This window comes from Scomber scombrus, chromosome 5, assembly GCF_963691925.1.
Source record: "Scomber scombrus chromosome 5, fScoSco1.1, whole genome shotgun sequence".
Lineage (NCBI taxonomy): Eukaryota > Metazoa > Chordata > Actinopteri > Scombriformes > Scombridae > Scomber > Scomber scombrus.
In genome coordinates this window covers 32656482-32675510 of record NC_084974.1, presented here as the reverse complement: position 1 = coordinate 32675510, position 19029 = coordinate 32656482, and the positions used below count along the sequence as shown (strand labels likewise).

Here is a 19029-nt window from a genome sequence, read left to right as displayed (position 1 = left end):
TATTATTAAATTTCCTATTTATTTATTCATTTATTCTATTATTGAGTCATGATTGATTGTGTTCTTTTTATCTTTTTATCTTTTTTATTCTGTACTTTTATTGATAGTTATTTGTTTGTTTGTTCTTTATAGGCCACTGAAAGGAGAAGCATTGACATTTCGTTGTACAGTTGTTGTTCAATGACAATAAACATATTCTATATTTATTCTATTTCCTCAGTCTGACTCCGGCTTTGTTCCTGTTTGTGAATAAACTCTGTCTGCTCTGAACTCTGACTCTCTGCAGTGACTTTACTTTTGAGCAACTTTGAGTTTTAGTTGAGCTTCGTTGACTTCTGATACTCCAACAATCCCAAAACACAACAGATTTGAACTGTTTTGAAACCTTTGACACACAAAGTCTGGATTTAACCTGAAAGGAGAAAAAAAAAACCCACAACAAAACAGAACAGCACACGTGATGAAACACCAAAATACACACTGCCCTGAGTCACACACACACAGCACATGACACATCAGACACACTCACACACACACACACACACACACACACACACACACACACACACACACACACACACACACACACACACACACACACAACACACACACACACACACACACACACACACACACACAGCTTCTCTCTCACCAGGATGCCAGACGCCCACACGCCAGGGGCCCAGGTGGCTTCTCTGGTCACGTGACCCTCCAACAGGAAGTGGATCTTCAGATCGGGAAACAGCAGCAGGATGTTGGAGACCATGCACACGATCGCCATGGGAACCAGAGAGATGCCGACACATCTCAGACACCTGGAGACGCACATCTGTCTGCAACCACAGCGCCGATCAACCATTAAAACTACACAATACACACAATACACACAATACACACAATACACACAATACACACAATACACACAATACACACAATATACACAATATACACAATATACACATTTCTATACTATTAACCATTAAAACTACACAATACACACAATATAAACAATATACACATTTCTACACTATTAACCATTAAAACTACACAATATACACATTTCTACACTATTAACCATTAAAACTACATGACGACATCTTTAAATGATTTTTAGTTCAAAATACTAAATAATAATAAAATAGAAAAACAGCTGAAAATCTGATTAACTGCATAAAGACTTTACTATAATAAACAGAACTGCTCCAAATGTCATTTTATGCTTTAAAAAATAAAAGTGTTTAATCAATTTATCAACTAATAATTTCATTTCTACTCCTGGAAATCACATTCTACACATTTTAAATTAAATATAATATTGTTGAATAATAATGTTGAAGTGTCTGCGAGCAAATCACAAAAATAAAAACACGTCTACTCACCCTGAAGAGTTCCTGCTTCCAACACACACACGTCTAGTTTAGAGTCAGAGGAGGAAGCAGAGACCTTTATATCTGCTGGCTGGCACACTGAGACATCACTCATAATACTGCAGTACTTTTACTGTAGTACTGCATACTACATCGCTCATAATACTGCAGTACTTTTACTGTAATACTGCATACTACATCGCTCATAATACTGCAGTACTTTAACTGTAATACTGCATACTACATCGCTCATAATACTGCAGTACTTTTACTGTAGTACTGCATACTACATCGCTCATAATACTATAGTACTTTTACTGTAATACTGCATACTACATCGCTCATAATACTGCAGTACTTTTACTGTAATACTGCATACTACATCACTCATTATACTGCAGTACTGTTACTGTAATACTGCATACTACATCGCTCATAATACTGCAGTACTTTTACTGTAATACTGCATACTACATCACTCATAATACTGCAGTACTTTTACTGTAATACTGCAGTACTTTTACTGTAATACTGCATACTACATCTCTCATAATACTGCAGTACTTTTACTGTAATACTGCATACTACATCACTCATTATACTGCAGTACTGTTACTGTAATACTGCATACTACATCACTCATAATACTGCAGTACTTCTACTGTAATACTGCATACTACATCACTCATAATACTGCAGTACTTTTACTGTAATACTGCATACTACATCACTCATAATACTGCAGTACTTCTACTGTAATACTGCATACTACATCACTCATTATACTGCAGTACTTCTACTGTAATACTGCATACTACATCACTCATAATACTGCAGTACTTCTACTGTAATACTGCATACTACATCACTCATAATACTGCAGTACTTTTACTGTAATACTGCATACTACATCGCTCATAATACTGCAGTACTTTTACTGTAGTACTGCATACTATATCGCTCATAATACTGCAGTACTTTTACTGTAGTACTGCATACTACATCGCTCATAATACTGCAGTACTTTTACTGTAGTACTGCATACTACATCGCTCATAATACTGCAGTACTTTTACTGTAATACTGCATACTACATCGCTCATAATACTGCAGTACTTTTACTGTAATACTGCATACTACATCACTATAATACTGCAGTACTTTTACTGTAATACTGCATACTACATCGCTCATAATACTGCAGTACTTTTACTGTAATACTGCATACTACATCACTCATTATACTGCAGTACTTTTACTGTAATACTGCATACTACATCGCTCATAATACTGCAGTACTTTTACTGTAATACTGCATACTACATCGCTCATAATACTGCAGTACTTTTACTGTAATACTGCATACTACATCACTCATAATACTGCAGTACTTTTACTGTAATACTGCATACTACATCACTCATAATACTGCAGTACTTTTACTGTAATACTGCATACTACATCACTCATAATACTGCAGTACTTACAGACAAAAACTTCTTCAACCTTCATGCAACAGAACTGAGAGTTTAATAACATTTAATAATCCAGATCTTCATCATAATAACTCAGGACCAATAATAGAGATCAATATATTGATTAGGGACAGAATGATGGTAGATGACTTTATAACATGAGCGCTGTGTCTCTTTAAATTGAAACAATAATGATTAATTTATTAAATAATAAATTGTTGATCTCTCTATTTTCTGACATCACAGTCGACGTGGGTTTTCTCACTAAACCAGCTATTTGTAATGTTGTGCACATGACTTCCATAATGCAAGACACCGTATGATGATGTCATTTCATGGGAAAAATATGATTGTATGAAAAATGAGTCAACATCAGTGTTTTAGTCATCAGAAAAGTGCAGCAACAGCAGAATCTCAGTTATAGAAACACAATTTTAAACACTGATAGATTTATTCGGCTCGTTTCTGTGACGCATCCCCACAAATTCATGTATTCATTCGCGATTGTAACGATGGTCAGCAGAAAATATCGGAGCCCTACTAACTAACCACCCAAGTGATCAGGTAAAATAAGAGGAACCCCCTGTGATGCAAAATGTGCAGCACAAACAAATATATATTTAGGCTCCTAAACCGCTGCTGGTTGACATGAACTATTATAAAAAAAACTAGGGCCGGGACTTTAACGCGTTAATTAAGATTAATTAATTACACAATAATTAACGCGTTAAAATAATTGACGCATTTTAATCACACTTATTTTTGCACCGCGGAACGTTTCTCACTGGATGAGTTTCAGGCGGACCGATTATACTGGAGCACCAACTAGCGTAGTTCAGACAACAACAAACCACAGTGAACATGAACAAAGTAACTGATGAGACCGCTTTGGTTGGCCCCGTGGATGGAAGTGTGGATAAGAGCATGGTTGTGTGCAAGCTATGCAACAAGGAATTCGCATATCACCGCAGCACATCGAGCCTCAAGTATCACCTCAATGCAAAACATATAGCAGCTAGCATGGACGCTAGTGTGGTAGCTAGCTAATTTCTGAAATGTACTATATTTCTAAATATGCTATTGCTACACTTAATGGCAAAAATTGCACTGGTCTGTTGGACTTGAACAAAAATAAACAATATTTATGTTGCTTAAGCTTATGTATTCAGTCATTATTCAATCGTATACTAAAAATCCATGTGAAAAAAATTACTTCTCACTGTTCTCAGGTCAAATATTTATATGCGATTAATTTCGATTAATTAATTACAAAGCCTCTAATTAATTAGATTAATTTTTTTTAATCGAGTCCCGGCCCTAAAAAAAACTTGAGCTGAGTTTCAGGAGGGAAACATTTTATTAGCAGGTGATTTGTGATGTAAGAAGTTTTGTTGTGTCTATAAGCTTAACCACAGCAGCTGTACTAGGTGTCATGTTACCCGTGTAGGCTGGACATTACGTCAATAACTGACCACAGGACAGCGTTGTGTGGAGAGATCTGCTGTTATAATAATTACAACCACAGATATCACAGATGACACAGGTTCCTTCTTGGAGGTCAGAGGTCACTGAGGCAGTAGAAACAGGATCATGGAGGATATTTATAAACGATCTGCTGCCGCTGAGTTTTTCAGGTTTCTGTCACTTTTCTGTCTTTTTTTCCCCCCTTCTATTTTCAGTTCTTCTAAAAGCGGTCGACTTATTTTAGCTCATCTGTGAGTCAGTGTGTTGGATGGAGGACAGCGAAGGATCATGGGAGATCTGCCCACAGGATGACGAGGCCTGACTCACTCACTCTGCTTCTTTCTATACAAGTGGACTAAAAAAACCTCCTCTACAGGTGCATCTATCGATCTATCTATCTATCTATCTATCTATCTATCTATCTATCTATCTATCTATCTATCTATCTATCTATCTATCTATCTATCTATCTATCTATCTATCTATCTATCTATCTATCTATCTATCTATCTATCTACCTACCTACCTACCTACCTACCTACCTACCTACCTATCTATCCATCCATCCATCCATCCATCCATCCATCCATCCATCCATCATCCATTTATCTATCTATCTATCTATCTATCTATCTATCTATCTATCTATCTATCTATCTATCTATCTATCTATCTATCTATCTATCTATCTATCTATCTATCTATCCATCCATCCATCCATCCATCCATCCATCCATCCATCCATCCATCCATCTATCTATCTATCTATCTATCTATCTATCTATCTATCTATCTATCTATCTATCTATCTATCTATCTCTCTATCTATCTATCCTCAGTCCTGTGGTTTGGTTTAAACCAGAATCAGCTGACAACAATAGGACCTTCCGTTTAAGGCGGTCTCAGTGGGTTTTCACACCTCCGCTGTGTTCAACTCTGGTCTCAATCACTTGTTTCAGTTTCTGTTCACACACACAGAAAAAAAACCCCCAAACAAACCAAAAAAAGCATCACGGCAGCAATCAGAGCGCAACAACCACAGAGACCTTTCAGAGGAGACCAAGTTTGAAGATGGATTTTAAAGCAGGTTTACCATCATCGGCTGATTCAAACCCTCAATCTCAGCCTGTGTTTGTCTTTTTAAGGCGGTATCGGTCTGTTTGGAGGCAGGTTTTAATCAGATTGTTCAGTTCGTGTTTGGTGGTGTGACCATAAACAAGCAGATTAAGACTAAGACCAAGCAAAGGTCCAAACAGCCGGACTGAGACCTGTTGACATGCTTTGGCAGGTTGATGTCTGGTTTAACTGACATCTGACTATCACTCCTTAACAGATCGGTTAAGCTATCTATCTATCTATCTATCTATCTATCTATCTATCTATCTATCTATCTATCTATCTATCTATCTATCTATCTATCTATCTATCTATCTATCTATCTATCTATCTATCTATCTATCTATCTATCTATCTATCTATCTATCTGTCTGTCATATCTATCTATCTATCTATCTATCTATCTATCTATCTATCTATCTATCTATCTATCTATCTATCTATCTATCTATCTATCTATCTATCTATCTATCTATCTTTTATCTATCTATCTATCTATCTATCTATCTATCTATCTATCTATCTATCTATCTATCTATCTATCTATCTATCTATCTATCTATCTATCTATCTATCTATCTATCTATCTATCATACCTATCTATCTACTGAGACCTGTTGACAGGCTTTGGCAGGTTGATGTCTGGTTTAACTGACGTCTGACTATCACTCCTTAACAGATCGGTTAAGCTATCTATCTATCTATCTATCTATCTATCTATCTATCTATCTATCTATCTATCTATCTATCTATCTATCTATCTATCTATCTATCTATCTATCTATCTATCTATCTATCTATCTATCTGTCTGTCATATCTATCTATCTATCTATCTATCTATCTATCTATCTATCTATCTATCTATCTATCTATCTATCTATTTATCTATCTATCTATCTATCTATCTATCTATCTATCTATCTATCTATCTATCTATCTATCTATCTATCTATCTATCTATCTATCTATCTATCTATCTATCTATCTATCATACCTATCTATCTACTGAGACCTGTTGACAGGCTTTGGCAGGTTGATGTCTGGTTTAACTGACGTCTGACTATCACTCCTTAACAGATCGGTTAAGAGGTGAAAGCGCTCATATTTCCCAACATGACTCCTGCTCTGAGTCAGAGAACCACACACTGAAAATGAAACTGTAGACGTTTAATGTGACTAAAGACCAAACAACTATCATGAGTGTGAAAGCAGGACGTCTGTGAGGATGGAGGGACGTTTCAGACGCCGCAGTCAAACACAGGACGTGGTCTGGGATCCACGAGGACGTCTGGGATCCACAAGGACGTCTGGGATCCACGAGGACGTGGTCTGGGATCCACGAGGACGTGGTCTGGGATCCACGAGGACGTCTGGGATCCATGAAGACGTGGTCTGGGATCCACGAGGACGGCGGTTTGGTTTGACATGAAGAAGACGAGCAGGCGTCAGGCTCCTGCAGAGTCACATGACCACAGCCAAACCACAGAAACCTCAGCGTGGTGATGAAACTTCCTCTGAACAGAGCGACGAGTCGGCCTGCAGACTGACAGCTTCAGTCAGACGTCAAATACTACAGTACTAATACTCAAACACTGCAGTACTAATACTCAAATACTGCAGTACAAATACTGCAGTACAAATACTACAGTACAAATACTCAAATACTACAGTATTAATACTACAGTACAAACACTGCAGTACAAATACTCAAATAATACAGTACAAATACTGCAGTACAAATACTACAGTACAAATACTCAAATACTACAGTATTAATACTACAGTACAAACACTGCAGTACAAATACTCAAATAATACAGTACAAATACTGCAGTACAAATACTCAAATACTGCAGTACTAATACTACAGTACAAATACTACAGTACAAATACTGCAGTACTAATACTGCAGTACAAATACTCAAATACTGCAGTACTAATACTCAAAGACTGCAGTACTAATACTCAAAGACTGCAGTACTAATACTCAAATACTACTCAAATACTGCAGTACAAATACTCAAATACTGCAGTACTAATACTCAAATATTGAAGTACATTTACTCTAATGCAACTACTACTACTACTACTACATAAAGTACTACTACTACTCCATAAAGTACTACTATTACTACATAAAGTACTACTACTACTCCATAAAGTACTACTACTACTACATAAAGTACTACTACTACTACTACTACTACATAAAGTACTACTACTACTACATAAAGTACTACTACTACTACTACTACTACTACTACTACTACTACTACTACTACACTACTACATAAAGTACTACTACTACTACTACTACTACTACATAAAGTACTACTCCTCCTCCGTGTAGTTTCCACTCAGTAAATGTGTCAGACAGGGCAGATGTGAGTAACTCAAGCTGATCATCTACTTGGCCTTTATCGCCATCTAGTGGTGAAGTTGCAGATTGCAACATCAAGATCTGTAAAATGAACTGGAGCTGCTGATGAAAGCCATGTGATGCAGTAAAAAGCTGAGTAAGGGGCATGAATCCTTGAGTTAGTGAAAAAACAGTCAGTACCAGATGATTTTAAACAAAAGTATAATTTTTATTTGTTTCATGAAGGAAACAAACAGAACATCTCGATGTTTACAGATACAAAATCAGTCACTCTGTTTTTACCTCTCACACAAAATCCTCTCCAGATATTTCTCAACAACTTAAATCAAACAGTTCTTATTAATTTCTTAGTAAAATAAAGAACAAAAACTACAGAACAGACATACTCTAACTCAGACTATAAATCTGTCAGACTGGAGGAATATTGATCAGTCTCAGCTGGACTCAGATGTAAATACACACATAACACCTTCATTAGACACATGTGGGGCTTTTATCAATTCACTGATTGGTTGTTTGGTCAGAAAATTGTGAAAGATGTGAATCAAAGATATTAAGTTTTACTGTCATAGAGAAAATATTCAAATGTCAGAAGCAGAAGCAGAAAATTTTGACTTTTTTGTCTTTAAAAAATGAGAATTAACGATCAAAATATGCTTAATTTAATAGTTGAGACCTAATCAATTACTCAACAAGCAAGTATTAAATGTTGATCATCTCTGAAAGCTCATATTTAAATCATACTTGGTGCTAAAAGTGATGTCATCAGTTGAGATATTTATTGCATACAGTGTTTTTCATCCCGTCAATTCAGCAAAATGTCAGCTTTTACGTGAACAGCTGCAAACAGTCTTCGGTAAACATGAAGGCATCAGTGTCATATAACATTTGAAATGGTAGGAACATGTAAACAAGAGATTTTTTATATTTAATGTTAATGTTTGAAGTGAAGCTGAGTCTGAAAGTCGAGTCTTTAGTATTATTATTCAGAGTGGAGAGAAATCTGAAGTAGGAGCAGCTCTCGTGTTAAAGTGTTGAACTTTATAAAACTGTTCAAACTGATTCAGAGGAATAAAAAATAAAAGGCACCAGAGGAACAAAGCAGCTGTTTGTTAGTATTTTTTTTGTTTTGGCTGCTGCAGCATCTGAAACTATGACGAGAGGATTTTACAGCTTTTATGAAAAAAAAAATGAAAAAAAACTGAAATAACCAATTTTAATGAAAGTCTTTGAAAGCAGCAGTTAGTTAGTGGTGATAAAACACTTAAAACTCTGCTAAAAAAAAAATTAAAAAAAATAAATCAGCACTTTTTTTCAATTTTCTTTTAGAGTCAAACCCAAAAAACCCTTTTCTTACAACAAATTTATATATGAACTCTGTGACAGCTACTCAACAAGATTAAAGAAAAGCCTGAAGTGTGAATAAAAATAAAACGCCTCCTGGTGGACAGTCAGAGTAACTGCACCCACTGTGACATTTACACTCTATAACCAAAAGTATATATTTGTCTCTTTTTCTCATCTGATATTTTTAGTTCTTCCAGTTTTATGTGACGAGCTGCAACTAATGATTGTTTTTTATTATTGATTAATTGACAGTTTATTAAAAGTTTGGTTTAGAAAGTGGTGAAAAATGTGGATTAGTGTTTCCTAAAAAGTATCTCAAAGAAACGGAAAATATTCAAATCATCTACTAATGAGAGCAAATCTACAGGTTATAACTTCTGATTTAAAGTGTAAAAGCAGCAGAGGAGGAGGCACACACCGTTTCTAAACAACAAAAAGGAAAAAAAAAAAAGAAAGATGACAGTTGGAGTTGAGGCTGCAGATTTTGCGTCAGGACGTTTCAGCTGATTTTATTCACAGAGTTCATTTCTGCCGAGAGAAAAAGACTCTGAACTGAGACCTGGATGTTCAGTGATGGGAGGGGAGGGGGGCAGGGGCGGGGGCAGGGCCGGAGGGGGCTCGGCTGCTTAGGCTGAACATCTCAGTCAGGGTGGCCTGTTTGCTGCCTCTGCTGGACGGGCTGCTGCAGGAGGAGGAGGAGGACGAAGAGGAAGAGGAGGACGAAGAGGAAGAGGAGGAGGTCTTTAGAGTCTTTACAGATGAAGCAACGGTAGAAGTGCAGCTGCTGCAGGTCTTTGCAGATTTAGGGGGTCTGCTGGGGGGGGGTGTGCCGGCCTTGTTCTTCCCTCGGCTGCCCCCTCGGAGCAGGTAAGCGTCGGCGGATCCTTTGCTCCGGTTGGTGGCTTTCTCCTTGTCCTCCTGGTTCAGCTCCTTCTGCAGGAGCAGCGCCAGCCGCCGGTCCTCCTCCTCCTGCTGCAGCCGGCTCAGCAGCTCCGCCTCCCGCTCCCCCATCCACAGGAGAGCCAACCCCCCCGCCTCCACAGAGGAGGAGGAGGAGGAGGAGGGGAGGGAGGGACACTCTGGCTTACTGACTGCTATCTCCTCCTCCTCCTCCTCCACTGAGCTCTTCCTGCAGTGGGGGGGCACTGAGCTGCTCGTCTCTCTGTCGCCGTCGTCCAGACTGGAGCTGAGGGTCTGGTTGCCATAGTAACCCAGTTTAGGGGGGGACAGCAGCTTCACCTGAGAGGCGAGGATGTTCTCCTGGAATCAAACATGTATCAGGGTCAATAACTAGTAAGCGTTGGTAAGATGATGAATTCATAAATCAGTTAAACTGGTTTTAAAAGCAGCATCAGGTTTGTTAAAATGTACATTTAGTATTTTTTGTTGGTTTTATAGGAGATAAATTCAGACTGAACTCAGCTGCTCCGCAGCAAGACATCATGGATGTCCGAGTTACGCCCAGTTCAATATAATCAATATATTAAAAAAAGATCAATAAGAGAAAACTTGATCAATGTGTAATTAAGGTTTTATTGTTTTAATAATTGTTTTATAAATGGATGAATACAGAAAAAATCTTAAACATCTTAAAAACTAGTTTTAAACTGCATCTTTTATTAGTCAGTATGAACAAGAGGAACGTGGGTCAGTAACTAATAAGTGTTGGTAAGATGATGAATTCATAAATCAGTTAAACTGGTTTTAAAAGCAGCATCAGGTTTGTTAAAATGTACATTTAGTATTTTTGTTGGTTTTCTATCATTTGAAATGACATTTGCACCATTTTTTACCAAAAGTAAGACTTGACTTGAGGACAACAGTAGGGTTCAGGAGGGCGCCTCATGCTCCTCCTGATGCCCATATAAGTAGAATCCCTGTTTTTATTTTTCCCAGCATGCACCTGACATTATCAAGATGGCGCTGCTCTGATCCGATACTATTGGCCTCCGAGCAGCAGTCCACAAACCAATGGGTGACGTCACAGATGTTACGTCCATTATATATACAGTCTATGGTACAAACGTGTTAAATAAATAAACAAACCTTATTATCTGTCAGACTGGAAGCAGACGAGCTGCTTTTAGACGGCAGAGGAGACAAGAACCTGAACACAGAGACATAAAATACATATAAGAACATTTATCTTTTCTTTTATGGTCTGAGTCGAGGTGTTTGTTCATGTTGACGTACCTCTCGATGTGTCCGACGTTCTTCTCCTTCTTTTTAGCCGGGGTGACGTCGGCAGGTCGAAGGTTTTCCTGAGAGACGAAGGTTGAGTTCTGACGGAGGGAAAAGAAAAGGGATTAAAAACAGCAAAAACACGACATATAGGTTCTGATTTACTAAAGGTCTGCGTGTGTATTGTTGTTGTTGTTATAACTCAATATATTAGTTAACCTCTTCCACTAGAACCTGATCACATTTCATTTTGTTCTTGCAGCTTTCTGCTCGTCCAAACTCTCCATTAACCCTCCTGTTGTCCTCGAGTCAAGGGAGGAAGGGAGGAAGGAAGGGAAGGAAGGAGGGAGGAAGGAAGGAGGGAGGAAGGAAGGAGGGAGGAAGGAAGGAAAGGAGGGAGGAAGGAAGGAAGGGAGGAAGGTAGGGGGGAGGAAAGAAAAGATAAGGAGGGAGGGAGGAAAGAAGGAAGGACGGAAGGACAGAAGGATGGAAAAAAAGGGATGGAGGAAGGAAAGAAGGAAGGGAGCAAAGAGAGAATAAGGAAAGAAAGAGAGAAGGAGGGAGGGAAGGAAAGAAGGAACAGTCAAAAAGACGAGGAGGACGACACGAAGGTTAAGACATAAAACCCTTATTTAAATACTGCTGTCTGCACCTGTTTTCATTTACAGTTATTCTTAGTAGATCAGCTGCAAAACACACAATCTATTGCACTAGTTCCTTTATTTGGGATCTTAGTAAATCAGGCCCTTAGAGTCAGAATAAGTTTGTCCTACAGGTGGCGCCACAGAGCAGAGACACCCACCAGCTCCTGGTTGAGCGTCCTGGCCATCCTCTCGTCTTCTTCGCGTCTCATCCTCTCCTCCCGCAGCGACTCCTCCTCCTCAGCCAGCAGCCTCTGGATGTATTCCTCGCTGGCTCTGCTCTCCTCCTCGTCCAGCACTCGCTTCTCCTCCGTCAGCTGATTAAAAACAACAACAACAACAACAACAACAATATAAATGCTTTACTTTATAATCTGTGCAGTATCTCTTCTACATGTTACAACTATATTAGTATTATTGATTATTTAGCTCCGCCTCCTACATGGACTCACTTTAGTGACCTGGTCCTGATACTCCTTCCTCAGCTCACCTGGCTCACTGACTCTGGGGAAGCACACAGAGTCTACACACACACACACACACACACACACACACACACACACACACACACACACACACACACACACACACACACACACAGTACAAATTAAGTACATAAAGTGCTTTTTAAAAAACCTCTTTAAATAAAAAATAAAGCTATTGTGTGTATGTGCGTGTGTGTGTGTGTGTGTGTGTGTGTCTCTCTATGTGTGTGTGTCTGTGTGTCTCTCTGTGTGTGTGTGTGTATCTCTGTGTGTGTGTCTGTGTGTGTGTCTCTCTGTGTGTGTGTCTCTGTGTGTGTGTGTGTCTGTGTCTCTGTCTTTGTGTGTCTCTATGTGTGTGTGTGTGTGTCTATGTGTGTGTCTGTGTCTCTATGTGTGTCTCTGTGTGTGTCTCTCTCTGTGTGTGTGTGTGTGTGTGTGTGTGTGTGTGTCTGTGTACCTGTCAGGCCGTCCTCAGCAGCAGCTTCCTGTCCACTGAGTCGTCTCTGACACTGTTCGGGGAAGCTGGTCTGAAGCTGTTTCCACAGACGCTCGTTGACCAGCGTGTTGCTGCGGCTGTTGAGTCGAGCCCAGGTGGAAACTCGCTTCCTGCACATCGGACAGCACAGCGTGGCTTTATGCACCGACTCCAGGAAGCAGCTCTGAGGACACACACAGAGAGAGAGAGAGAGAGACACACACACACACACACACACACACACACACACACACACACACACACACACACACACACACAGAGACACACAGAGAGAGACACACACACACACACACACACACACACACAGAGACACACACACGCAGGTTAATCTTCTGTTAATCGTTGCAGCTTAAGAACAATAAGTTTCAATTTGTGTGTGAGTGTGTGTGTGTGTGTCTCTCTGTGTGTCTGTCTGTGTCTGTGTGTGTGTGTGTGTCTATGTGTGTCTCTGTCTCTGTGTGTGTGTGTGTGTGTGTGTGTGTGTGTGTGTGTGTGTGTGTGTGTTCGTGTGTGTCACCTTGCAGAAAGTGTGTGTGCAGGGAAGCGTCACCGGCTCCAAGAAGATCTCCAGACAGACGGGACAGAGGCAGTCGTCCAGAGACAGCGGCCCTACTCTCCTCCCTCTGCCCGACACCGAGGACACTTCCACCTCAGACACCGGCGCCATCGCCTTCCTCCCTCTTCCTCTTCCTCTTCCTCCTCCTCTTCGTCTTTGGTTGCCGTCGGCGCTGCAGGGAGGACTCAGCTCATCAGCCTGAAGGAGCAACCACAGTTTCATTTCAGTGTTTTAAACCCCAATTCATCTGATTCTATGTTTTAATACTGATTAAACTTGGTGGTAGTTTAGTTATCTAGTGTTCTAGATATTCTTAGTATCTAGTTTGAATCTACTTTGTGACGTTCACACAGGTTTAAAGAACTGCTGTTAAATTAATTTAGTGTCAAATAGATAAAATATTGAACCAATAAATTAGTATTAAGTGATAATATTATTAAACCTCTCTGTAAACATCAGGATAACATAATAACCCTGTATAGTAGTATTAGGATAACATAATAACCCTGTATAGTAGTATTAAACATCAACCTTCAGTCACTAAATCTGACGGTAACAGATTTCTGTGTAACACCTGGTTGTGTTTGTTTTGGTCTCCTGCCTAATAATCAAACATGTCCTTCAGCTGGAGGCAAACCAACACTTTAATCAGAGCAACGCAAGATTACACAGAGTTAAAACCAGCCTGTAAACTAAAGTAATAATAAGAATATTTAAGGTTATTTACTGTTGTTGGTGTTTCTGCCTCAGGACGTCAAGTTTAGCCGCTAATGCTAATGCTAACGGCGCTGTCAACTTTCCTCCGGATTAAAACTCTACTCAAGTTTAAACTAATAATAAACTAACATCCGTTTGAATCACCGCAGGTACCGGTAGTGTTACCGGCAGTGTTACCGGCAGTGTTACCGACAGTGTTACCGGTAGTGTTACCGGCCCGTGTCTCACCTGGCCGCTGATGCTACCGTTAGCTGCTGTGTTAGCTGGCCGGCTAGCCTCAGAGCTAACCTCAACCCGCAGCGGGCCGCTCGGTCTCTGTTCTGAGAGGCTAACAGTTAGCATCCTCCGCTCCAGTTCACCGGAGAGCAGCCCGGTTCTGTCCACTCCGGTCTGACTGAGGATGAACGGAACCGGAACTACCGGAGACCCGCGGGAATCTTCTGGTAGAGCACACTGCGCGTGCCCAGCGCAATCTCCACAGCGCGTTCACGGACTATAGGAAATTACACTTTCACCAGCTCAACAAGTACTATTACTGAGTACTATTACTACAAGTACTATTACTGAGTACTATTACTACAAGTACTACTACTACAAGTACTATCACTGAGTAGTACTATTCATGAGAAGACTGTATGAGGTGTTCATGTGTGGTGGTCATTTCTGACATCACTATTCAGTTGATGTAAGTTTGCTGCACTCTGGTGGTCACAGCGTGTAACTACGCTTGTTAAATAGACAGTTTACTTGTACTTTTACTGTAATACTGCATACTATATCACTCATAATACTGCAGTACTTTTACTGCAGGAGGATCTTTCATGCAGTACTTTTACTTGTAATGGAGTATTTGTACATTGCAGTAAAGTAAAATGTTGAGCAGCTTTTAACTGAGACTTTACTGTAAATGAGTAAACACAGTTTGAATCCACAGTGCGGCTCCTCGTCCTGATAACTGTCCCTGTTCTTTAAACACAACAAGCTCCACTCTGGGATCAGAGTTCCTTGTTCTCTCCCTTCAGGTCTACAGGTTGTAGATGGGTGTAACCAACATGTGACGCAGCACAAAGCTGTCAGGCTGCATTCAGCAGGATCACATGATCAAACAGAAAGTGAAACTCAGACAGTCGTTGCCTCTGAGAGCTGAAATGGAGAAGAAAGATCAGCTGGACCGAGAATCCTTCTCTTGTTCGATCTGTCTGGATCTACTGAAGGATCCGGTGACTATTCCCTGTGGAGACAGCTACTGTATGAGCTGTATTAAAGGATTCTGGGATGGAGAGGATCAGAGGAAGATCTACAGCTGCCCTCAGTGCAGAGAGGCCTTCACACCGAGGCCTGTCCTGAAGAAAAACACCATGTTAGCAGCTTTAGTGGAGCAGCTGAAGAAGACTGGACTCCAAGCTGCTCCTGCTGATCACTGCTATGCTGGACCTGAAGATGTGGCCTGTGATTTCTGCACTGGGAGGAAGCTGAAAGCCTTCAAGTCCTGTCTGGTGTGTCTGGCCTCTTACTGTGAGAATCACCTCCAGTCTCACTATGAATCACCTACATTTAAAAAACACAAGCTGGTGGAGCCCTCCAAGAAGCTCCAGGAGAACATCTGCTCTCGTCATGATGAGGTGATGAAGATATTCTGCCGTACAGATAAGAAGAGTATCTGTTATCTATGCACTATGGAGGATCATAAAGGCCACGACACAGTCCCAGCTGCAGCCGAAAGGACTGAGAGGCAGAGAGAGCTCGAGGTGAGTCGACTAAACATCCAGCAGAGAATCCAGGACAGAGAGAAAGATGTGAATCTGCTTCAACAGGAGGTGGAGGACGTCAGTCTCTCGGCTGATAAAGCAGTGGAGGACAGTGAGAAGATCTTCACTCAGCTGATCCGTCTCCTCCAGGAAAGAAACTCTGATGTGAAGCAGCAGATCAGATCCCAGCAGGAAACTGAAGTGAGTCGAGTCAAAGAGCTTCAGGAGAAGCTGCAGCAGGAGATCACTGAGCTGAAGAGGAAAGACGCTGAACTGAAGCAGCTCTCACACACAGAGGATCACAACCAGTTTCTACACAACTACCCCTCAGTGTCACAACTCAGTGAAGCTACAGACTCATCCAGCATCAATATCCGTCCTCTGAGATACTTTGAGGATGTGACAGCAGCTGTGTCAGAGCTCAGAGATAAACTACAGGACATCCTGAGGAACAAATGGACAAACATCTCACTGGCAGTGACTGAAGTGGACGTTTTACTGTCAGAACCAGAACCCAAGACCAGAGCTGGGTTCTTAAAATATTCACGTGAAATCACTCTGGATCCAAACACAGTAAACACAAATCTGTTATTATCTGATGGGAACAGAAAAGTAGAATATACGAAACAACAACAGTCTTATTCTAGTCACACAGACAGATTCACTGATGAGTGGCAGGTCCTGAGTAGAGAGAGTCTGACTGGACGTTGTTACTGGGAGGTGGAGTGGAGAGGAGAAGTTTATGTAGCAGTCGCATACAAGAATATCAGCAGAGCAGGACTTAGATCTCGATTTGGATTTAATGAAAAATCTTGGTCTTTATATTGTGACACTAACAAGTATGTATTTTACTTCAACAACATTGAAACTCTCGTCTCAGGTCCTGTTTCCTCCAGAGTCGGAGTGTACCTGGATCACAGAGCAGGTATTCTGTCCTTCTACAGCGTCTCTGAAACCATGACTCTCCTCCACAGAGTCCAGACCACATTCACTCAGCCTCTCTATGCTGGACTTAATGTTGGTTATAGATCCACAGCTGAGTTGTGTAAAGTGAAATAGACAGAAGTCATTTCAGACTTCATGTGTCAGATGTTGTAATTCTTCATGTTTTTGTCTCCATGTTTCTGAGCTGCTCAGAGATCAGCTGACATGCTAATAGTGATATTCAACACTTTGTTTACTTTATGTTTCATTGATATGTTCAGTTTGTTTAAATGTGACTTTTTCCTGTGTGTTTTTATCCATGGAGGCTCTCACTGCTCATCACCATGTTTTTAACCTTCACTGACATTTCTTCAGATGAAAATGTGAACTTCTCTTTGTTCTAAATGTTAGTTTCATGTTTGTATTGATGTATTTGTGTCTGTTGTTTCTTAAACAGAGAAAACAGCAGAACTTCCTTCATCACAGATATTTTGTTCTCATCACTTTGTAAATTCATAAAGAAATGTTCAATCAAACTGTAATGATCATGATAATAATCATTAATGATGTTCTTGTACATAGCTGACATTCTGGGTTAAACTAACTGACTGTGTGGATGAAGTCAATCTGAACATGAAATCATTGATCACACTTTACTGATTGGATGTGTGAACAATCTGAAGCTTCAATAATCAATAAACAGGATTTTTATCAACAGTGATCAAAGTGTTTTCTTCTTTGACTGTAATACTGCATACTACATCACTCATAGTACTGCAGTACTTTTACTTGTAATGGAGTCTTGTATTGGTACTTTTATTGAAGTAAAGGATCTCACTAGAAACCCCACTGCTTGTTATTACAACATTAATATTATGAGATGTGTCCAAACTCTCCTGTCTCTACTATAAACTGCTTTGCTTGAATTTCACTCTGGACAGTTTCCATCAAATATTTCTCTAGTAGAAATTAATTCCTATGAAAAAAACATCTGTACTGTGTTGAGTGGATTATTTAGAGTAACAGGAGCAGAACAAACTAAACTCACCTATATCATCTATCTACAGCTGGAGAGCAGATAGACTTTATTTCTCTGTAATCTGAGTGAACTGGACCTTTATTATGAAACAGAACTGAGCTCAAAGACAAATTTGACAGACAATGAAGAAAGAAGTGAAATTATAAACAGTTTTATTCTGTTTTTCACAGTTTTTCTTTTTACATAATAAAAATAATTAAGAAATTATTTAATGAAAAGTTCAAGAACTTGAGAATTAATCTTCTTCTGCTCATTTGAGTCTGTGTGTCTCTAGATGAGGAGCAGGTCTGTGGATGAGGAGCAGGTCTGTGGATGAGGAGCAGGTCTCTGGATGAGGAGCAGGTCTGTGGATGAGGAGCAGGTCTGTGGATGAGTAGCAAGTCTGTGGATGAGGAGCAAGTCTGTGGATGAGGAGCAGGTCTGTGGATGAGGAGCAAGTCTCTGGATGAGGAGCAGGTCTGTGGATGGGCAGCAAGTCTGTGGGTGAGGAGCAGGTCTGTGGATGAGGAGCAGGTCTGTGGATGAGGAGCAAGTCTGTTGATAAGGAGCAAGTCTGTAGATGAGGAGCAGGTCTGTAGACGAGGAGCAGGACTGTGGATGAGGAGCAAGGTCTGTGGATGAGGAGCAAGGTCTGTGGATGAGGAGCAAGTCTGTTGATAAGGAGCAAGTCTGTGGATGAGGAGCAAGGTCTGTGGATGAGGAGCAGGTTTGTGGATGAGGAGCAGGTCTGTGGATGAGGAGCAGGTCTGTGGATGAGGAGCAAGTCTGTGGATGAGGAGCAGGTCTGTGGATGAGCAGCAAGTCTGTGGATGAGGAGCAAGTCTGTGGATGAGGAGCAGGTCTGTGGATGAGGATAAGTCTCTGGATGAGGAGCAAGGTCTGTGGATGAGGAGCAAGTCTGTGGCTGAGGAGCAGGTCTGTGGATGAGGATAAGTCTCTGGATGAGGAGCAAGGTCTGTGGATGAGGAGCAGGTCTGTGGATGAGGAGCAGGTCTGTGGATGAGGAGCAGGACTGTGGATGAGGAGAAAGTCTGTGGATGAGGAGCAGGTCTGTGGATGAGGAGCAGGACTGTGGATGAAGAGAAAGTCTGT

At 40.4% G+C, this 19029-nt stretch overlaps 3 protein-coding genes across 3 annotated transcripts in view; 1 reads left to right on the top strand and 2 right to left on the bottom strand.

Annotated features, from left to right (window-relative positions):
- Window positions 1-4434, bottom strand: part of LOC133980064 (transmembrane 4 L6 family member 1) — a 7037-nt gene extending 2603 nt beyond the window's left edge. The window contains exons 1-2 of the mRNA XM_062418633.1: window positions 4412-4434; window positions 653-833 (exon numbers count right to left, since the gene is read on the bottom strand). Coding sequence (XP_062274617.1) covers window positions 653-833; window positions 4412-4434 — 204 coding nt within the window. The remainder of the gene's footprint in view (window positions 1-652; window positions 834-4411) is intronic.
- A 3616-nt stretch (window positions 4435-8050) lies between these two features.
- On the bottom strand, window positions 8051-14673 carry rnf168 (ring finger protein 168). Its single transcript, XM_062418562.1, has 8 exons — window positions 14455-14673; window positions 13471-13707; window positions 12915-13116; window positions 12425-12495; window positions 12134-12289; window positions 11344-11432; window positions 11197-11257; window positions 8051-10410 (listed from the first exon to the last, which is right to left on the bottom strand). The coding sequence occupies exons 1-8, from the start codon at window positions 14566-14568 to the stop codon at window positions 9718-9720; spliced, it is 1623 nt and encodes a 540-aa protein (XP_062274546.1). The 5' UTR covers window positions 14569-14673; the 3' UTR covers window positions 8051-9717.
- A 701-nt stretch (window positions 14674-15374) lies between these two features.
- LOC133979999 (tripartite motif-containing protein 16-like) lies at window positions 15375-17571 on the top strand. The gene is made up of 2 exons (XM_062418556.1): window positions 15375-17335; window positions 17420-17571. Exon 1 carries the CDS (start codon window positions 15375-15377, stop codon window positions 17031-17033), a length of 1659 nt encoding a protein of 552 aa, XP_062274540.1. The 3' UTR covers window positions 17034-17335; window positions 17420-17571.
- Window positions 17572-19029: the final 1458 nt, after the last annotated feature.

What these genes read in the sequence shown, in the direction of transcription:
- LOC133979999 (XM_062418556.1), top strand. Translation starts at nt 15,375, where the DNA reads ATGGAGAAGAAAGATCAGCTGGACCGAGAATCCTTCTCTTGTTCGATC.
- rnf168 (XM_062418562.1), bottom strand. Translation starts at nt 14,568, where the DNA reads ATGCTAACTGTTAGCCTCTCAGAACAGAGACCGAGCGGCCCGCTGCGG. An exon ending in GGACGCTCAACCAGGAGCTG is followed by an intron (nt 11,433 to 12,133) that starts GTGGGTGTCTCT and finishes TCCCTCCGTCAG; the next exon opens with AACTCAACCTTCGTCTCTCA. An exon ending in CCAGTCTGACAGATAATAAG is followed by an intron (nt 10,411 to 11,196) that starts GTTTGTTTATTT and finishes GTTTGATTCCAG; the next exon opens with GAGAACATCCTCGCCTCTCA.